Here is a 19,421-nt window from a genome sequence, read left to right as displayed (position 1 = left end):
GGGGTATGGAGAGGGAGTCAAGATCCGGTGGTAGGGGGAGTGAGCTGCAGATGGGAGAGAAGGAGGACAGGGGAAGCTGGGGAAGAGTGGGGTGGAGAGGGAGAGGAGAGAAGGGAGGGGTGGGTAGAGATGGATAGGAGGTAGGGGGTGCGGAGGGATGGAAAGGAGAGGTGGATGAGAGGTTGGGAGAGATGGAGAGGAGAGGGGAAGAGAGCGGAGGGGAGGGGTGGAAAGGAGAGGGGATTGGAGGGTGGGGAGAGACAGGAGGGAAGAGTGGGATGGGGAGAGACATAGAGTGGGAGTGGAGTGGTGGGGAGAAACGGAGAAGAAAGTAGTAGTGAGAGACGGAGAAGTAGGGGTGGGGAGAGATGGGGAGGAAATTGTATTCATTCCACTTGTGACTGTGTTCCCCCAGAGATTTTAACTCTCTCTGTCATCTCTCTGCTGCTTTCACAAAGTGAAGATACTGCATTAAACTCAGATACAGAGTCAAGGAAATTGCCGACATACTCGTGACCTCTCTTGATGTTGACATCACTGGAACTCCTCCACTACCCGTCCGTTCAGCCATGTTGAGGACAGTTGTGGTCAGATTTTGCTGTTCTGTAACAAACAAAATTAACAGTAGAGCGTCAAGCATTGATTCAATTATAAAAGAGAACACTGTTTTGTTTTAAACAGAATGATACACTTCCAAATATCCTGGGTCTATACACTGAAAACTTGATACGATCCGATGTACCTGCGCTCATCCACCCACAGTCACACAATACCCATTTCCCCTATCCCTGGATTGAACACCTTTCCAGCATTTCCCGGAGTATCGACTCGCTGTATTGCAGGCAACTCCCTTTTACGAAACAATCCTGGACCTGGAGTAATGTGTCCATGGAATGGCAAGGCAGACTGAGCAGTCAACGCACAGTGCTTTGGTCCTCCTACCACTGGTGGCGCTATGGTGAGTATTGGACAATTTTTGCAGCCGTATGGGCTGAAACATTTCTGCTGACGATACTTCTATTCCTCTCGGCACTGAATTATACAGATTTCTCAGTCACACCTGAATCTCACCGTCTCCTTGCAGTTTAACATTGCACCTATGGCAAAATATGATTTGAGTCTAAGAAACACTCTGACATCCTAAACAATGCAATCCCACCCATAGCATCGCAGAATCTTGTCCAGAACTATGACATTTTCTCCGGCAGGATTTTAAGATCATTATTAGCATCTAATCTCTGATCAAGATTTATTTACGCATTCATCTGGCTATTATCAGATAGTTACATGGCACCTTGTTGAACACAATGTAGGTCTACCATACATCAAAACCAGCAAACGCAAAATCAGATTTATAATAACTAAAACAAAATGCTGGAATTATTGAACACGACAGACAGTACGTTGATACTTCGGGTCAAAGACCGTGTAATCAAAGCTGAGCTTGTCTGTAGCAGCGATGTATCTGCTCTCTATCTGTGTTGTATTCTGTGTTGCTTATTGATGATTTTCTTATGCTCCGGAGTGGGGTGGGATCGGGTAAAAGTGAAGGGAATCAGTTCCATATTTGTGCTTTGTCCTGTGCAGTTCACAGCTGGGGACAAACGGATGTATATCTTTTATTATTATCCACTCGAATACATGAACTTACACATGGGTAGACTTCAGTTTCATCGCTACAAAATTGTATGTATGCTCATTTCAAATAAAGGAACGAATACACCAACCTTCACAATCACCAACTTTTACAATCAATATTGGAGCTGAGGGCATGTCATACAAACATAACAAATCCCTGGGGGTCGCCAACAATGTCAATTTGGATTGGCTACATTCTCAACAAATGTTTCTCAATCTGACGATTATTTTAAATATAAGACCATAAGATAGAGGAGCAGAGGTAGGCCACTCGGCCCATCCAGTCTGCTCCACCATTAAATCATAGACTGATCTAATAGTTCCAGTCATCCCCACTCCCTTGCCTTCTTCACCCATACCCTTTGATGCCCTGGCAAATCAACAACCTATTTATCTCAGCCTTAAATACACCCAATGACTTGGCCTCCACAGCTGCTCGAGGCAACAAATTCAATAGATTTACCACCCTTTGACTAAAGTAAGTTCTCGCATCTCTGTTCTAAATGGACGGCCTACAATCCTGAAGTTGTGCCCTCTTGTCCTACAGTCGCTTACCATGGAAATGACCTTGCCATATCTAATCTGTTCAGGCCTTTTAGCATTTGGAATTTTTCTATAAGATCTCCCCTCATTCCCCTGAACTCCAGGGAATACAGCGCAAGAGTTGCCAGGCGTTCCTCATACAGTAATCCTTTAATTCCTGGAATCATTCTCGTGAATCTTCTCTGAAACCTCTCCAATGTCAGTATATCATTTCTAATATAAGGAGCCCAAAACTGCACTTAACACTCCCACTGTGTTCTCATGAGTGTCTTATCGAGCCTCAACATCACATCCCTGCTCTTATATTCAATACCTCTAGAAATGAATGCTAACATTGCATTCGCCTTCTTCACCACCGACTCAACCTGGAGGTTAACCTTTCGAGTATCCTGCATAAGGGCTCCAAGTCTCTTTCGCATCTCTGCATTTTCAATTCTTTCCCCATAATAGTCCGCGCATTTATTTTTCCCACCTAAGTGCATGACCATACATTTTCCAACATTGTATTTCATTTACCACTTATTTGTCCATTCCCCTAAACTATCTAACTCCATCTGCCGGGTCTCTTATTCCTCAACATAACCTGCTACCTTTGCTTCATCGGCAAATTTAGCCAAAAATCCATCAATCCCATATTCCAAATCATTGACATATATCGTAAAAAGCAGCAGTCCCAACATCGACCAGGGTGGAACTCCACTGGTAACCGACAACCAGCCAGAATAGGATCACTTTATTCCCACTCTCTGTTTTCTGCCGATCAGCTTACGCACTGAAATTTCAATGTGAACTCGATCATATTGTGATCACGGTTCCCTTAAGTTTCTTTAAGCTTAAGCTCTCTTATCACCTCCGGATCATTGCACAACACCCAGTCCAGCACAGAGGATCCACTAGTGGGCTCAACAACAAGCTGTTCTTAAAATCCATCTCTTTGACATTCTACCAATTCTCTCTCTTGAGGTCCTGTACTGACCTGGTTTTCCCAATCCACTTTCATGTTAAAATCCCCAATGATTATCCTTCTGACACACCTTTTCCATCTCCTGCTATAATTTGTAATCACATCTTGGCTGCAGTTTGCAGGCCTATTTACAACTGCCATGAGAGTCCTTTTACACTTTCCGTTTCTTAACTCAACCCACATAGACTCTACACCTTCCGATGGCAAGTCAGCCCTTTCTAATGATTTAATATTATTTCTTATAGACAGGGCCATATCACCTGCATATCTGCCTACTAACCTATCATTCTGATACACCGTATATCCTTGGGCATTCAGCCCTCAATGGCAGCCATCCTTTAGCCAAGTTTCAGAAATGGCCACAACCTCATTCTTGCCAATCTGCAGCTTAATTTCAAGAAGGTCCATTTTATTCTGTATGCTGCGTGCATTCAAATACAACACTTTGAGTCCAGTATTTACTGTTTTAACTGCACCACGCCTCTATTGATATTTAAATCTTACCACTATCTGTGTTTATGCCTCATCTCCTGCCTATTGTTTCTGTCATCTCTGTTGTAGGTTATGTTCGATTTATTTCTGTTTCCCCTTCCTCAGCCCTGTCACTCCGGTTCCCACCCCCGGATAAATAGTTGAAACCCTGCCTAACAGCTCTATTAACCCTGCTTACTCGGATATTTTGGCTTCAGGTGTAACCCGTCCTTTTTGTACAGGACGTCCCTCCCCCGGAAGTGGCCACAGTGATCCCCGTGATCCTGCCCCCCACACCAGTCTCTCAGCCATGCATTAATATGCCTGATCATGCCATTGATGAAAACACTATTAGGAGAGCACTAATAGTAAACACTATTAGGAGATTTTAGAACACCATTAGGACACAACGCTGTGCCCATTTCTATTTCTAAACTTTCAATGTACGATCGCTCAGCAAAAAGTTTTCAAGTCGTTCCCGGACTCCTAAAAGAACCTTGAAAATCACCAGATCTCACTGATTCTAAAATCAAACCTCACTGAAATTTGAACACTCCTTGCAAGTATAATGGTCTCAGTGAACAAATATATAATCGTCCCTCACGCTGCAACACCTGGGGGGTGATAAGGACTTACCTTTCTGTTCACAGTAAGACCATTAGAAAAACGAGTATAATGAGGCTATTCGGCCCATCCAGTCTCACCCTGCATTTCTCCTTAAACCCTAAATCTTCTTACAATCAAGAACATAACAGTCTCTGCTGTATCACAGTGACAGCCCCCAACACCCTGTGTGGCAACAATTTCCACAGATTAACCTTCCATTCGCTGAAGAAATTCCTCTCATCTCAGTTTTAAAGGGAAGTTCCTTTATTCTGAAGGTGCAACCTCGGATTTCAGACTCTCTGACCGATGGAAATATCCTCTCCATGTCCACTCTATTCAGGCTATTCAACATTCAGAGGTTTAAGTAAGACCCACCCAGTCCCATCACTCTGAACTCCACTGAGCACAGGCCCAGAATCATCAAACGCTCCTCATAGTTAAAGCCTGTCATTCCTGTCATCATTCTTGAGAACATTGTTAGCAACACCTATACTGAACACATTTTCCGCAACAACAGGCAAATCGGTAACAGGATAACTTACGGGGAAAAAAAACTGTGATTTATTTTTACTGTTTTACTAACCATCCCAAGCTGAGCACCTAGGCTCAGGTTCATTATCAGGAAATTAAACCATTCCAGGGTGAATGTAATTTTTAAAAAAACTGGAATTATTTGAGACAGTCAGCAGGTACGGAACGGCCATGGGGAGAGGAACAAAGTCACAATTCAGTTACACAAATTTCACAGAATGGCTTCAAACATTTTCCACTTTTAGTGCAGATCACCCACATCCCGACTTTCTCAAATCGAAACGTAACACACACAATCTAGTGCAAGATCTTAGCGGGCCATCCCAGCCCCGAACCGTCGACTGTTTACTCTTCTCCATAGATTCTGCCCAGCCTGCGGAGTTCCTCCAGCATTTTGTGTGTGTTAACTGGAGTTTCTGTATGATTTCCGCTGCCTGACAGACAGGTGACAGTGGAGGGAAATTTCCACATACAGTTTGAACACTCGACCGTGTCCATTTCTACAGTTGTAAACACGAAACAGCTCACGTAATCTCAGCATTTGGAATTGGAGCTTATCCTCTCCTCAGAATAGCAGTCTTTGCTTCCCAAGGAACTTCAGAACCAAATATCTGAGCCCAGAAGAGAAACACTCGCTCAACACGTTAAAACCTCGGTGGCCTGATGCTCGGGTCGATTTTACCTGATCAAAAACTGTTATCAGGATCTAGATCTGCAGTAAAACGGGAGCAGGGAATGGGATCACGTGACCGGTGGAGGGTCTCCCACCTGAACCGGTGACTCTGCTCCTCGCCCCACAAACACTATCTACCCACCGCTGCATTTTCCAAATTATTTCATATTTACACCAGCTACATTTTACATTATTCCTTCTGTATCTTCCCTGATCCCTTCCCTCCACCACCTGTTCACAGAATTTTGGGTTCGATTCAAATCCCGGTCCGACACGCAATTCAGACCCAAATGGAAAATGTGCAGGTTTCATTTAAATCACTTTTGTGTACAAACACCAATTTCTATTCACATTCCTCTGGCTTCACTGGAAGGGAAAGACTAAAATATCATTAAGTGAGAAACGGCAAGAGGTGGTCTGACGCGACCACTGTTTCATTTACGGGGAGTGTCACTTTAAGAGTGACTGGAGGAGGAGGGACTATGATGTCAGTATAACCAGCTGTAACAGATCGCTGGGACTGGCCGTAAGAGGAGAGGGGGAGAGAAGTGGGGGGAGAGAGAGGGGGGGAGAGAGGGGGGGAGAGAGGGGGGGAGAGAGGGGGGGGAGAGAGGGGGGGGAGAGAGGGGGGGAGAGAGGGGGGGAGAGAGGGGGGGAGAGAGGGGGGGAGAGAGGGGGGGAGAGAGGGGGGGAGAGAGGGGGGGAGAGAGGGGGGGAGAGAGGGGGGGAGAGAGGGGGGGAGAGAGGGGGGGAGAGAGGGGGGAGAGAGGGGGGAGAGAGGGGGGAGAGAGGGTGGAGAGAGGGTGGAGAGAGGGGAGGAGAGGGGAGGAGAGGGAGAGGGAGAGGGAGAGGGAGAGGGAGAGGGAGAGGGAGAGGGAGAGGGAGAGGGAGAGGGAGAGGGAGAGGGAGAGGGAGAGGGAGAGGGAGAGGGAGAGGGAGAGGGAGAGGGAGAGGGAGAGGGAGAGGGAGAGGGAGAGGGAGAGGGAGAGGGAGAGGGAGAGGGAGAGGGAGAGGGAGAGGGAGAGGGAGAGGGAGAGGGAGAGGGAGAGGGAGAGGGAGAGGGAGAGGGAGAGGGAGAGGGAGAGGGAGAGGGAGAGGGAGAGGGAGAGGGAGAGGGAGAGGGAGAGGGAGAGGGAGAGGGAGAGGGAGAGGGAGAGGGAGAGGGAGAGGGAGAGGGAGAGGGAGAGGGAGAGGGAGAGAGAGAAGGAGAGAGAGAGAGAGAGACTGGACTGAGCTGCTGGCAGTATTTTACTGAAGCAATGGGTAAAGTTTGATACTTTCCAATACCCAAAGGATTGGGTTCATCAACGGCACATAATACATCGGATGTGTGACTGTCACTTGTGTGATCCATAAGTGGATTCTGTTGGAGTATCCTGTGGCAATCACTTTTGTTAACCTTTACCTGGATCCGGGTGTGCTAAGTGGTAACCACTTGTGCGAAGGGATATTCTGTGACTGTCATCGTGTGAGAGTTCTATGTGGATTTTGGAATGACTCGGTGGATAAGATCTTCGGCAACTGTTACTTCCACTTTCCCAGCGTGGAACCCGTGGAACTGCATGATTCCCTCTCTCTACATTTTAATGTGGATTTACAAATCTCTCCCCTCATCCATTCCTTGAATTGCTGAAGCTTTCTACTCTGCCATCTTAAGACTTTAGTAAATGCTCCAGAGCTTGATTTTTTGGGAGCCACGCACATGCATAACACTGTTGACTTCTGTCTATTTCGTTTAATTTTCTACATTTTCAAGTAGATGCTAATAACGACAGTGGTTTTAACATTAATCTCGTACCAACAGAATCAAGGGCTTTGCTTCCACTGGCCATTGAGGAGAAGAGTTCAGAACACCCTCAATCAACACATGAACAATAGATGTATCCGTCTGAAATTAGAAATTCTGAAAAGGGAACAGGCATTTGCAGTACAGATCCCGCACCCTTGCTTTGAAGCAGCTGGCCATTGTTCTATAGACCTGTTCTTAATCTTTACTAAGCCTGTGGAAAATGTCAATCGTGCAAACAGTTAACAGAGTAAAACATGGAACATAGAAAACCTGCAGCACAATACAGGCCCTTCGGTAAACAACGTTGTGCCGAACGTAAACCTATCCTAGAAATTACTAGGGTTACCCATAACCCTCGATTTTTCTAAGCTCCATGTACCTATCCAAAAGTCTCTTAAAAGAGCCTATCGTATTTGCCTTCACCATCGTTGCCGGCAGCCCATTACACCACTCACCACTCTCTGTGTAAAAAAAGTTACCCCGACTTCTCTTCTTACCTACTCCCAACCACCTTAAACATGTGCCCTCTTGTGGCAGCCATTTCAGCCTTGAGAAAAAGCCTCTGACTATCTGCACGATCAATGCCTCTCGCCATCGTATACATCTCTATATGGTCAACTCTCATCCTCCGTCGTTCCAAGGAGAAAAGGCCAAGTTCACTCAACCTGTTTTGATAAGGCATGTTCTCCAATCCAGGCAACATACTTGTAAATCTCCTCTGCACCCTTTCTATGGTTTCCACATCCTTCCTGTAGTGAGGAGACCAGAACTGAGCACGGGTTGTATATAGCTGCAACATTACTTCTTGGCTCCTAAATTCATTTCCACGATTGATGAAGGCCAATACACACCGAATGCCTTCTTAACCACGGAGTCAACCTGTGCAGCAGCTTTGAGCGTCCTATGGACTTCGACCCCAAGATCCCTCTGATCTTCCACAGAGCCATAAATCATACCATTAATACTAAGCCTGTGGAAAATGTCAATCGTGCAAACAGTTAACATAGAAAAACATGGAACATAGAAAACCTGCAGCACAATACGGGATACACAATACACAATACAATACAGCACAATACTGCCAACATACTAGACCTACCAAAATGAACTATTTCACACTTATCTGGATTGAACTCTATCTGCCACTTCTCAGTCCAGTTCTGCATCCTATCAATGTCCCACTGTAACCTCTGACAGACCCCCACACTATTCACAACACCGCCAACATTTGTGTCATCAGCAAACTTACTAATCCATTACTCCACTTCCTCACCCAGGTCAATTATAAAAACTGCAAAGAGTAAGGGTCCCAGAACAGATTCCTGAAACACACCACTGGTCACCATGCAGAATATGACCCGGCTACAACCACTGCCTTCTGTGGGCAAGCCAGCTCTGGATCCACAAAGCAATGTCCCCTTGGATCCCATGCCTCCTTACTTTCTCAATAAGCCTTGCATGTAGTACCTTATCAAATGCCTTGCTGAAATCCATATACACTACATCTACTGCTCTTACTTCAGAAATGTGCTTAGTCACAACCTCAAAAAATTCTAACACTGGGAACAGAAAAAGCAAAGCCGCCAGAAATGGCTCAAAATAAACAAATATCTCCTTGGTCGCCGATACAATTCAGAGACAACTTGTTGTTTGGCAATAAAGATCCGAAATAAATATCCGAAACTGAATTATTCTTAAGTCAATTCCCCAAGAGTGTGAGAGCTTTCTGAGAGTGTGAATACTGTGTACCGTTTTTTACAAATAATCCCGCCCACAACCCCACACATATCACATGTAACCATGGCAACACACAGAGTGCTGAGAGAACTCAGCAGGTTAGGCAGCATTTACTGATGGGCATAAGCAGTCGATGTTGTGGACCGTCCCTTCATCCGGACTGGACTGGATAGGGGAGGAGGGCAGATGATTGACTGATTTGGAAGGTGTGGCTTGTTGTTCTGTGAGACTCGGTGCTCAGGGACTGTGAGCAAGCAGCTGCCTGTCCGTCACATTCCTTAGAACAGGGAGCGGCCGTTCTGTTGAAATCAAATCCAAACTGCTTCGACAAAACACTGTCATTCAAGTGTGAAGAAAGCTTAATATTGCATTTAACCCCTTCTTCTACAGGTAAGAGCAGTAGAACCAAAGGCACAATGTAAAGGACGTTACTGGGCTCTCGAATGTCGACTACTATTTTCCATAGATGCTGCCTGGCTTGTAGAGTTCCTCCAGCATTGTGTGTCTGTTCATATGATGACCCCACCACTCCAGGGATCAGGCTGGTGAATCTTCATTGCACTCTCTATAACAAATACTCTCTAACCTCTTTGTTCATCCTCTATGGAATTAATTTCAATCTTCTGTAGCCCTGTGTTGCCCCAAACACTCACCTCTCATCCCTGCCACTATTTCCACCTTCCCACCTCCCCCTCACCTGGATCCACCTCTCACTCCCCAGCTCTTGCCCCATCCCCACCCCTCACCTCTTTTCTCTGACTATTTCCCGTCCACTCTCAGTCCAGAGGGAGGGTCTCGGCCCGATATGTTAACGGTCCATTTCCTTCCACAGATGCTGCCTGATCCACTGGGTTCCTCCGGCAGTTTGTTCTTTGAATGTCAAGCAACTGAAACTTTTTTACTAAGCTCCCAAGTCGAACCTTGGCAAATGCCTTGCTAAAATCCACGTAGGCAACATCCACTATCTTGTCTTTTACAAGAATGCTGAGACACGACCTACCAGGCACAACGCCACGCCTGGATCAGTCAATGTCTCTCCACATAGTCATATATCTGGTCCCTTAGAATAGCTTTCAATAGCTTTCCCATACTTACATCAGGATTCCTGGCCTCTCATTTGCTGGTTTATTTTTGGAGGTTTTCTGAAGCAGTGGAACAACATTTGCTATCTTCCAGTCTTCTGCTACCTCACGTGTCGCTACGGATGATTTAAATATCTCTGCTCGGGCCCTGCAATTTCTGCACTTGCCTCCACAGCATCGAAGGGAGGACCTAGTCAAGTGATTGTCCCTAATGTGCTTTGAGACAGCAAATAACTCCTTCTCTCTAATCTGTATAGGGTCCATCTATTACATCGATTCATTTTTCAGTATGGCCGCCCCTGTCCATATGAGAAAAGTTAAAATCACCTACCATCACAAATTATATTTCTACAACAGTCTGCAATCTCTCAACAAATCTGCTCCGCTAAATCCCACAGACTTTTGGTGATCTGTAATACAGCCCCATTAATGTGGTTGTATCATTCTGATACCTCAGTTCTGCCCATAAAGCCTCAGCAAAGGAATTCTCCTGTCTTTCCTGACTGAGCACTGCCGGGACATTTTCCTGGAGTACCAATGCACCCCTCCCCCATTTGATTCCACATGCACATACACATTTAAAACAATGGAAATACAGAGCAGCCAGTCCTGCCCCTCCTGCAACCAAGTCTCACAAATGGCTAAAATGTCATAATTCCACATGTTGATTCATGCCCTGAGCACATCTGACTTTCCTTTAATACTTCGTACATTGAAACATGCACAGCTCAGAACATTAGTCGCATCATGGTTAGTCTGCGATTCCTGACTTTGTCTGCTGTCCTAACAACATCTGTTTGAGAAGATTTCTTCTGCTCGCACTCAGTAGAAACCACCCTGGAGAGTATTTGTAGCTGACGGAAATGATGTTGTTTCTCTTAATCCATTTGGACAGTAATTGTCTCGTTAACATGAACATGTCAGGACTCCCTACTCCCAATAAGTTCACAGCCGATCCCGACCAAAGCCGAGCCTCGCTGTAAATGCTGAATCGTTGTGCAGAATCATAGACAACACTTACCTCTGATGTTGTAACCGGCCGGCGTTCAATGTGGTCCCGGGAAATCACAGTCCGATTTCCACAGTGACCAACAATGGTCCTGCACTGATGTTCTCACTCTGTACAGAGAGTTGAGTCTGAGCTGCTGCTTCCGAGGCCACTCGGCTGTGATGTGTCCGCCGCTCATTACAGATGGACAGGGCCGGGTGAGCCGGGGTAGAGCGGGACTGCCGCAGTCCGGGTCGCACTAACTCTCACCGGCTCAGGACGGGTCTGACAGCGGGAGGAGGCGGGAGTGGTCACTCATTACAGATGGACAGGGCCGGGTGAGCCGGGGTAGAGCGGGACTGCCGCAGTCCGGGTCACACTAACTCTCACCGGCTCAGGACGGGTCTGACAGCGGGAGGAGGCAGGAGTGGTCACTCATTACAGATGGACAGGGCCGGGTGAGCCGGGGTAGAGCGGGACTGCCTCAGTCCGGGTCACACTAACTCTCACCGGCTCAGGACGGGTCTGACAGCGGGAGGAGGCAGGAGTGGTCACTCATTACAGATGGACAGGGCCGGGTGAGCCGGGGTAGAGCGGGACGGCCGCAGTCCGGGTCACACTAACTCTCACCGGCTCAGGACGGGTCTGACAGTGGGAGGAGGCGGGAGTGATCACTCATTACAGATGGACTGGGCCGGGTGAGCCGGGGTAGAGCGGGACTGCCGCAGTCCGGGTCACACTAACTCTCACCGGCTCAGGACGGGTCTGACAGCGGGAGGGGGTGGGAGTGGTCACTCATTACAGATGGACTGGGCCGGGTGAGCCGGGGTAGAGCGGGTCTGCCGCAGTCCGGGTCACACTAACTCTCACCGGCTCTGGACGGGTCTGACAGCGGGAGGGGGCGGGAGTGGTCACTCATTACAGATGGACAGGGCCGGGTGAGCCGGGGTAGAGCGGGACTGCCGCAGTCCGGGTCACAGTAGCTCTCACCGGCTCAGGACGGGTCTGACAGCGGGAGGAGGCGGGAGTGGTCACTCATTACAGATGGACAGGGCCGGGTGAGCCGGGGTAGAGCGGGACTGCCGCAGTCCGGGTCACACTAACTCTCACCGGCTCAAGACGGGTCTGACAACGGGAGGAGGCGGGAGTGATCACTCATTACAGATGGACAGGGCCGGGTGAGCCGGGGTAGAGCGGGACTGCCGCAGTCCGGGTCACACTAACTCTCACCGGCTCAGGACGGGTCTGACAGCGGGAGGGGGTGGGAGTGGTCACTCATTACAGATGGACAGGGCCGGGTGAGCCGGGGTAGAGCGGGACTGCCGCAGTCCGGGTCACAGTAGCTCTCACCGGCTCAGGACGGGTCTGACAGCGGGAGGGGGCGGGAGTGGTCACTCATTACAGATGGACAGGGCCGGGTGAGCCGGGGTAGAGCGGGACTGCGCAGTCCGGGTCACACTAACTCTCACCGGCTCAGGATGGGTCTGACAGTGGGAGGAGGCGGGAGTGGGGTCAATGTAGCAACCCTAAAGAGGAAAACAAACAGGCTGCGTTAACCTTTCTGTCCGGATTTCCATGTGGATCTCTCCTTTTTCTTTCATAGCAACCAGTGGGGCGGAGTTTCTCTGTTTAACTCAGCGAGTCCCGGGCTGCGAATTTGATCCTGCCTGGGTTCTGGAAAGGTCTGAGCTCCGCTCTTTATGTAAGCAGGACTGCCCGGCGTAGGTTCGGACTCCCCAACCCTGGGAAACGCACACTGGTGAATGTGGCCAGGCATCAAGGGTTTATAGACTACGTAAGACTTGACTGTACCAATGACGCCCCCTCCCTGGCACTCCAAACAATGCCTCGAAGCACACAACACAAGCCAGCCAGGAAAGCCACTACCCTCACAGCTGAGCATCCAATGTCTGCAACAGCAAAGTTAATGAGGACTCTGGCCAGAAAGCATCCAGACTGAGCTCACAGAAAGAGTGTACATATGTGCGTTGTTGTCTTCACAGCCATTGTCAACACTTCACTCATCCAGGCTGCTGTTCCCATATGCTTTAAATCATCCACCATCATCCCTGTACCAAGGAACTCTACACATTCAGAACAAAGTGACCTGCTGCCCAGTGGAGCTGTTGCCGATCAGCATTAAGTGCTTTGAATGGCTGATAATGGCACAGATCAAAAATTCCAATCCTGGTTCACTGGACACTCACCAGTATGCTTACCGACTGAATTGCGAAGTGGCAGATGACGTTGCATCTGTCAATCCCCTTGGCCTGACATGCCTAACAAAGAGACAATTAGGTCAAAATGTTGTTTCTGGATTTCATTTCAGCATTCAACACTGCTGTGCCACAAACCTTGAACAAATTCCCACTGTTATGGTCTGGTCCAGAGCCCGCATTCCAGTTCTTGATCAGGTTCGCGGACTCTGGATCTTGTAACCATCCCTCGTTTCACCCTTGAGCCCAATTAGTCACACGTGTGGATCACCTTGGCTTGTTTGGGCTCAAGGAGGTGCACCTAATGCCCATCGGCTGGCGGTATACTTAAGGGGCTCTGGGACTGAGTAGAGTTGGGGGGTTGTCAAGTTCATCCTGGCTTGGAGTATGCACCATTATAGAGGAGTTCTGCGAGTGAGTCTGGAAGTCACCCTGGATCGAGCTCCCTTCGTATCCCTTGCCTCTGTCGGGGAAGCCAGGCCGGACTGCCATTGCTCGGTGGAGGGCTCTGCCCCTTCCTATCCCTCACCTCTGATGGGTTTTGCCCTGTGACCTATCCAGGTGCCTCGTGACTTCCCCAGGCCCCCACGTTCCTGCCTGGGAGGTCTGGGCCCTGCCCAGGAGTTATGTGCCCACCCAGAGGACTCTGACCCTTCCTATCCCTCGCTGCCAATGGGTTGTGCCCCGCGACCTACCAAGGTGCCCTGTGACTTCCCCAGGCCCCCACGTTCCTGCATAGAAGGTCCGGGCCCTGCCCAGGAGTTATGTGGCCTGCCCAGAAGACTGCCCTTTCCTATCCCTCACCTTTGATGGGTTGTGCCCCTTGAACTGCCCAGGCCCCTGTGTTCCTGCCTGGGAGGCCCGGGACCTGCCCAGGAGCTATGCGGCCCACCCAGAGAACTCCAAGATCCTGCCTGAACCCCAGAATCACTTTGAACGCCACGTCCCTCACGCACGCCACAGTCTCCATATCTTGTCTATCGTTTAGTTGTTCCCGTCCTGTCCCTGGAACTTCAGTGCCTGCATCCTGTATTTGGGTCCAGTCTCATGTCCCCTTATGACACCCACACCTCTGTCTAAACATACCACTATGCAACTGGGTGGTGGACTTTCTAACCAACTGACGACAGACAGTCAGGGTGTACAACTGGTCCTCCCTTCCCATCATCGTCAACCTGTGAGACCCTCAGCCTTGTCATGAGACCATTGCTCTACACTCTGCTCACAAACAGTTGCAAATCCAAACACCCGAACAAGGCCTACCCGTCATCAAGCACGTATCCACATAAAGCTGCTAGAACAGTACCATAATATTATCAAGGTGACACACCCTGGTCAGGGACTGTTCGTCCCACTCACAATCGCCCATCAGGGAAGAGGCTACGTAACATCCACGCCAGGACAATCAGCCTGAAAACAGTTATTTTCCCTAAACAGTAAACCTGATCAACACCTCCACTCTCACCAACCCACCCCTCCATACCCTCACCACTAATTTAACATTCCCTATCAGTCTCCATATGCCCAGACACTGCTGTGCCTAACATCACTTTATGGACATACAATCAATGTTTTTTTAAAGCAATCATACTGTATGGATTGTGCTTTTTTATTATTATGCTCTCTATCATTTTGTTTTTTTTTTCCTGTCCTGCTTCAGATCGAGAGTAACAATTATTTTGTTCTCCTATACACCTGTGTACTGGAATGATATTAAACAATCTTGAATCTTGAACCCTGGGGAAAATACCATGACCAACCACATTATCTAATCTCCCTCTTGACTTTATAAACTCCTACAATGTCACCTCCATTCTCCTCTGGAATGAAGATCCAGCTTGGCCAACCTCTTCCCATGACTGGGCCCTCTAGTCCAGGCAGCATCTTCAGCAATCTCTTCTGCACCGTCTCTAGATTGATAACATCTTTCCTACAATAGCGTTAACACAACTATACATAATACTCTGTGCAGCCATAACAACTATTTACATGACTACAATATATTGCCCACAATCCAAAATGTGAAGGCCAGAATGATTAAAGACTTTATTTCCAGCCTCTATACTTGCATGTCCACTTTCAGTGCACAGTACACTTGTACTCCCAGGTCACTCTGTTCCACAGCACTCCATGCCCTCCCATTCACTATACCAGTCCCACCCTGGTCTGACTGTCCAAAATGCACCATCTTTTACTTGCCCACATGGAAAACTATTTGTCATTCCTCAGCCCAACTCCATAACAGACCCAAGGTCCCTTTGAAATTCAAAGTAACCTGTCACAATATAAGCAGACTCCCGAATATCGTGTCAAACCTGCTAACCATGCTACGTACATTCATATTCAAACCAATGCCATGAATAATGAATTATAAAGGTCTCAATTGTGACACACACATTCCGATAATCACAGGCCTCCACTCGCGAGATCCAAATTCAACCATCACCATCTGCTTCCTGTCATCGAGCCCGGTCTGAATCTACCTCTTCAGTTCCCAGTGAATCCCATATCACCTAATCTTACAGATCAGCTGCCATGTGGAATCTTGTTACAGACTTTACCAAAGTTCAGATGAACAACATCACTGTCCAACTTCACCTATCCCCGTAGTTACCTCTTCAAACATTTCCAGAATACTTGAGAGGTATGATGTCCCTCTGGGTGGTCCCTCTAGTTGGTGATTTCCCCATAACCAACGTCTAACCACCCGAGACTTCAGCTTCACTGCAGACTCAGGAAGTTCTGATCCCAGCTGCAGAATTACCAACTTGTATGCTGCAAGTTCCATATCTTCAGAATCACCAGACCAATATTACAGTATAACCCACATACAGACCTCTGGGATGTTTTGGTGTCTGTAGAGTTCATCTATCTGGACTGAAGCGTTCACACTGTCTGTTCTATATTCTCAGTGACTCCATGCCAATATTATAACCCACACACAGACTCTCCTAGGACACTTTGGAATCAGCGATTTGCCGTGGTGTTCCTGTCATTTCCGATTCACAAACTAAGGAGGAACTGGAACCTAATGACCCTCTGCCTGGGCCAATGCTCAGGCTGGTTCACCGGTCTGCAGATTGTGAGAGGATGCGAATACACTTCAGCTTGTATCAGCAGCTAAACTGAGCACGTTTGATCAGTATATCATTGCTGTGAGGAATCTCACCCTGCACAATTGGCTGCCATGTTTCCCACAGTGTAGCAGGAACAAAGTGGTTTTAAAGAAAAATCACAAAATAGAAAACACTGAGAACTCAGTGCATCAGGACACATCTGTGAAAGGAGAAATGGTGGAAGACCCAATTTCAGAAATGGGACGGTCCAAGATCCTGCCCGATCAGCTGAGCAATTCCAGTATTTTCTCCTTACTTTACATTTCCTGCAAAAGTAGTTTTTTTTTTCTTCTACTTGAATGCACAGATATTAATTGGTTGCAAAACTTTTGGGGCACCCCAAACTGTTCAACAGATTTGTGTTAATGCCACCCCACTCCACCAATTTGTCAGTTTTCAGTTCCTTCTGACCCTGATGTAAACACATCCCATACAGTAAATACTCACAGCATTCTTTCCTCCCACTATCATTCTGTTACATTTGCTCCCGAGGTCACTGTCTTTACCCTGAGAGGTGGTGAACACAGAACAATAAAATGTGCATCTCTTCTTGCAGCTTTGGCTGGCTGTTACCCTGGAAATGGAGGAAGTGACTCACCAAAAATAAATGGAAACGGAAACACTGGACCTCTAACATAATATATTGAGATTATTACAATAAAGATTAACACTGCAATACTTTTTAACAGTGGAACTAAAATTGACATGGCGGTGTTTACCCTGTCACGTGCTGTACTAATGTAACCGCAGTTAACCAAAAAAATACACAATTCCTGGAAAACAGTGAGGTAAAACGTGAATGACAATAGGCAGTAGGTGCAGGAGTAGGCCATTCGGCCGTTCTAGCCAGCACCGCCATTGACTGTGATCATGGCTGACCATACATAATCACTACCCCGTTCCTGCCCTCTCCCCATATCCCTTGACCCCGCTATCTTCCACTTTGCAATGAAGACAAAAGTTAGAGGAAAGATTGCTGATAGATATCATTGAGCTGATGGGATACAGTCTGGACAAGACTGAACAAGATGGGCAGGGAATGAGCAGAAAGAATCAGGTGGGAGAAGGGATCAAGAACAATCCCTGATGGTCCTCCAGCAAAACACAGGTACTGAATTAATAGTACATACTACTGTAGAAATGATTCTAAAATGACAACACTAGGACAAATAAGAACTGGCATCTACCCTTGCCCCTCACCAAATTTCATCAACACACCATAAAACGTATCCCATCCGGATACCTCACACCTTCGTACAGCTGCTCTCTTCTTTTAGCTTCCAGAAACAGCAAAGAACTGAGGACACAGCTGAACACATCATGGAAACGAGCCTCCCCATGGACTCGCTCTATACTTCCCGCAGCCTCAGTAAGTCAGGCAACATAATCATCACTAATCAAATCTCACTGAGTTCTCTCAGGTCCTGTTGAATTTATTGCCAAGTGCACAAGTACGGGAAGGTACAGGTACAGAGAAACACTGAGTTGTGGCAGTATCACAGGCAAGTACATTCAGATAACACACGGAACATAAATTACACGATTCTCTGTCAGTAACAATATGTTTACGTTATCCTGCTAATAGGACTAGAACAACAGGGGCTGAGCGGCGGCTCATCTCAGACGGTTCGGTTTGAAGGTCTCACAACCCGGACCGACCCCGGCAGATTCTGTGAAGGAAGCGAGGCGAGGCCGCCAGTTCGGGGAAGTTCATCCCCTCCCCCTTCAGGATTCACCGACCACCCTGTGTTTCTCTCTCCCTCCCCACCCCCACCTTTTATTCTCCAGTTCTCTTGTTTGAATTCGGGACCTCCCCACTCCGGACCTGTTTCAATACTCACCGAAAGGAAATTGTCCCTGGCTCCCCGCCCCAAGGGGCGAGGGTGGGAACCCCCTCCCGATCCCAATCCCACCGCCGACCAGCTTCAACAAAGAACGAAAAACAACACCGCCCTTCCCGCACTGAGCATGCGCGATGTCGCCAGCGCGTCACCAGGTAAGGGGGCGGGGCCTCGGAACCTGCCTGTCCAGGTAGACCCATTGTCTCAGATTGCTCCTGCCCCACCGAACTCATTTCTGCGTACCTTGACCCTGTCTTATCCCCCCTTGTTCAATCCCTTCCCATGTATTTTCGTGACACTTCTCACGAACTTTTGGATTTTTTCAAAGATTTTAAGTTCCCTCGCCCCCACTGCTTTATTTTCACCATGGACGGTCAGTCCTCATATACCTCCATCCCCCACCAGGAAGGTCTCGAAGATCTCCGCTTCTTTTTGGATTCCAGACCTAACCTATTCCCCTCTACCACCAGTCTCCTCCGTTCAGCGGATTAGTTCTTACTCTCAATCATTTCTCCTTTGCCTCCTTCCACTTCTTCCAAACCAAGGGTGTAGCCATGGGCACCCGCACGGGTCCCAGTTATGCCTGCCTTTTTGTTGGCTTTGTGGAACAGCCCATGTTCCAAGTCTATACCGATATCCATCTCCCTCTTTTCCTTCGCTACATCGACGACTGCATTGGCTCTGCCTCCTGCACGCATGCTGAGCTCATTGACTTCATTAACTTTGCCTCCAACTTTCACCCTGCCCTCAAATTTACCTGGTCCATTTTCGAAACCTCCCTCCCCTTTTTTAATCTTTCAGTCTCCATCTGTGGAGACGGCCTATCTACTGATATCTACTATAAGCCTACAGACTCTCACAGCTACCTGGACTATTCCTCTTCCCACCCTGTCTCTAGCAAAAATGCAATCCCCTTCTCGCATTTCCTCCGTCTCCGTCGCATCTGCTCTCAGGATGAGGCTTTTTCATTCCAGGACGAAGGAGATGTCTTCCTTTTTTAAACAAAGGGGCTTCCCTTCGTCCACCATCACTTCTGCTCTGAAACGCATCTCTCCCATTTCCAACTCCCATGCCCTCACCCCATCCGCCCGCCACCCCACTCGGGATAGGGTTCCCCTTGTCCTCACCTACCACCCCACCAGCCTCCAGGTCCAACGTATAATTCTCTGTATCTTCCGCCACCTCCAATGGGATCCCACTACCAAACACATCTTTCCCTCCCGCCT

General features: G+C 48.0%; 1 protein-coding gene across 1 annotated transcript in view; it reads right to left on the bottom strand.

Moving 5' to 3' along the window:
- LOC132390380 (NACHT, LRR and PYD domains-containing protein 3-like) overlaps positions 1 to 18,292 on the bottom strand; it is a 34,523-nt gene extending 16,231 nt beyond the window's left edge. Inside the window, exons 1-2 of the mRNA XM_059962997.1 lie at positions 18,196 to 18,292; positions 511 to 603 (exon numbers count right to left, since the gene is read on the bottom strand). Coding sequence (XP_059818980.1) covers positions 511 to 571 — 61 coding nt within the window. The 5' untranslated portion in view covers positions 572 to 603; positions 18,196 to 18,292. The remainder of the gene's footprint in view (positions 1 to 510; positions 604 to 18,195) is intronic.
- Between the last annotated feature and the right edge of the window lie 1,129 nt (positions 18,293 to 19,421).

Source organism: Hypanus sabinus, unplaced genomic scaffold, assembly GCF_030144855.1.
Source record: "Hypanus sabinus isolate sHypSab1 unplaced genomic scaffold, sHypSab1.hap1 scaffold_88, whole genome shotgun sequence".
Lineage (NCBI taxonomy): Eukaryota > Metazoa > Chordata > Chondrichthyes > Myliobatiformes > Dasyatidae > Hypanus > Hypanus sabinus.
The sequence above is the reverse complement of the archived record's forward strand: the minus strand, read 5'-3'. Positions and strand labels throughout refer to the sequence as shown.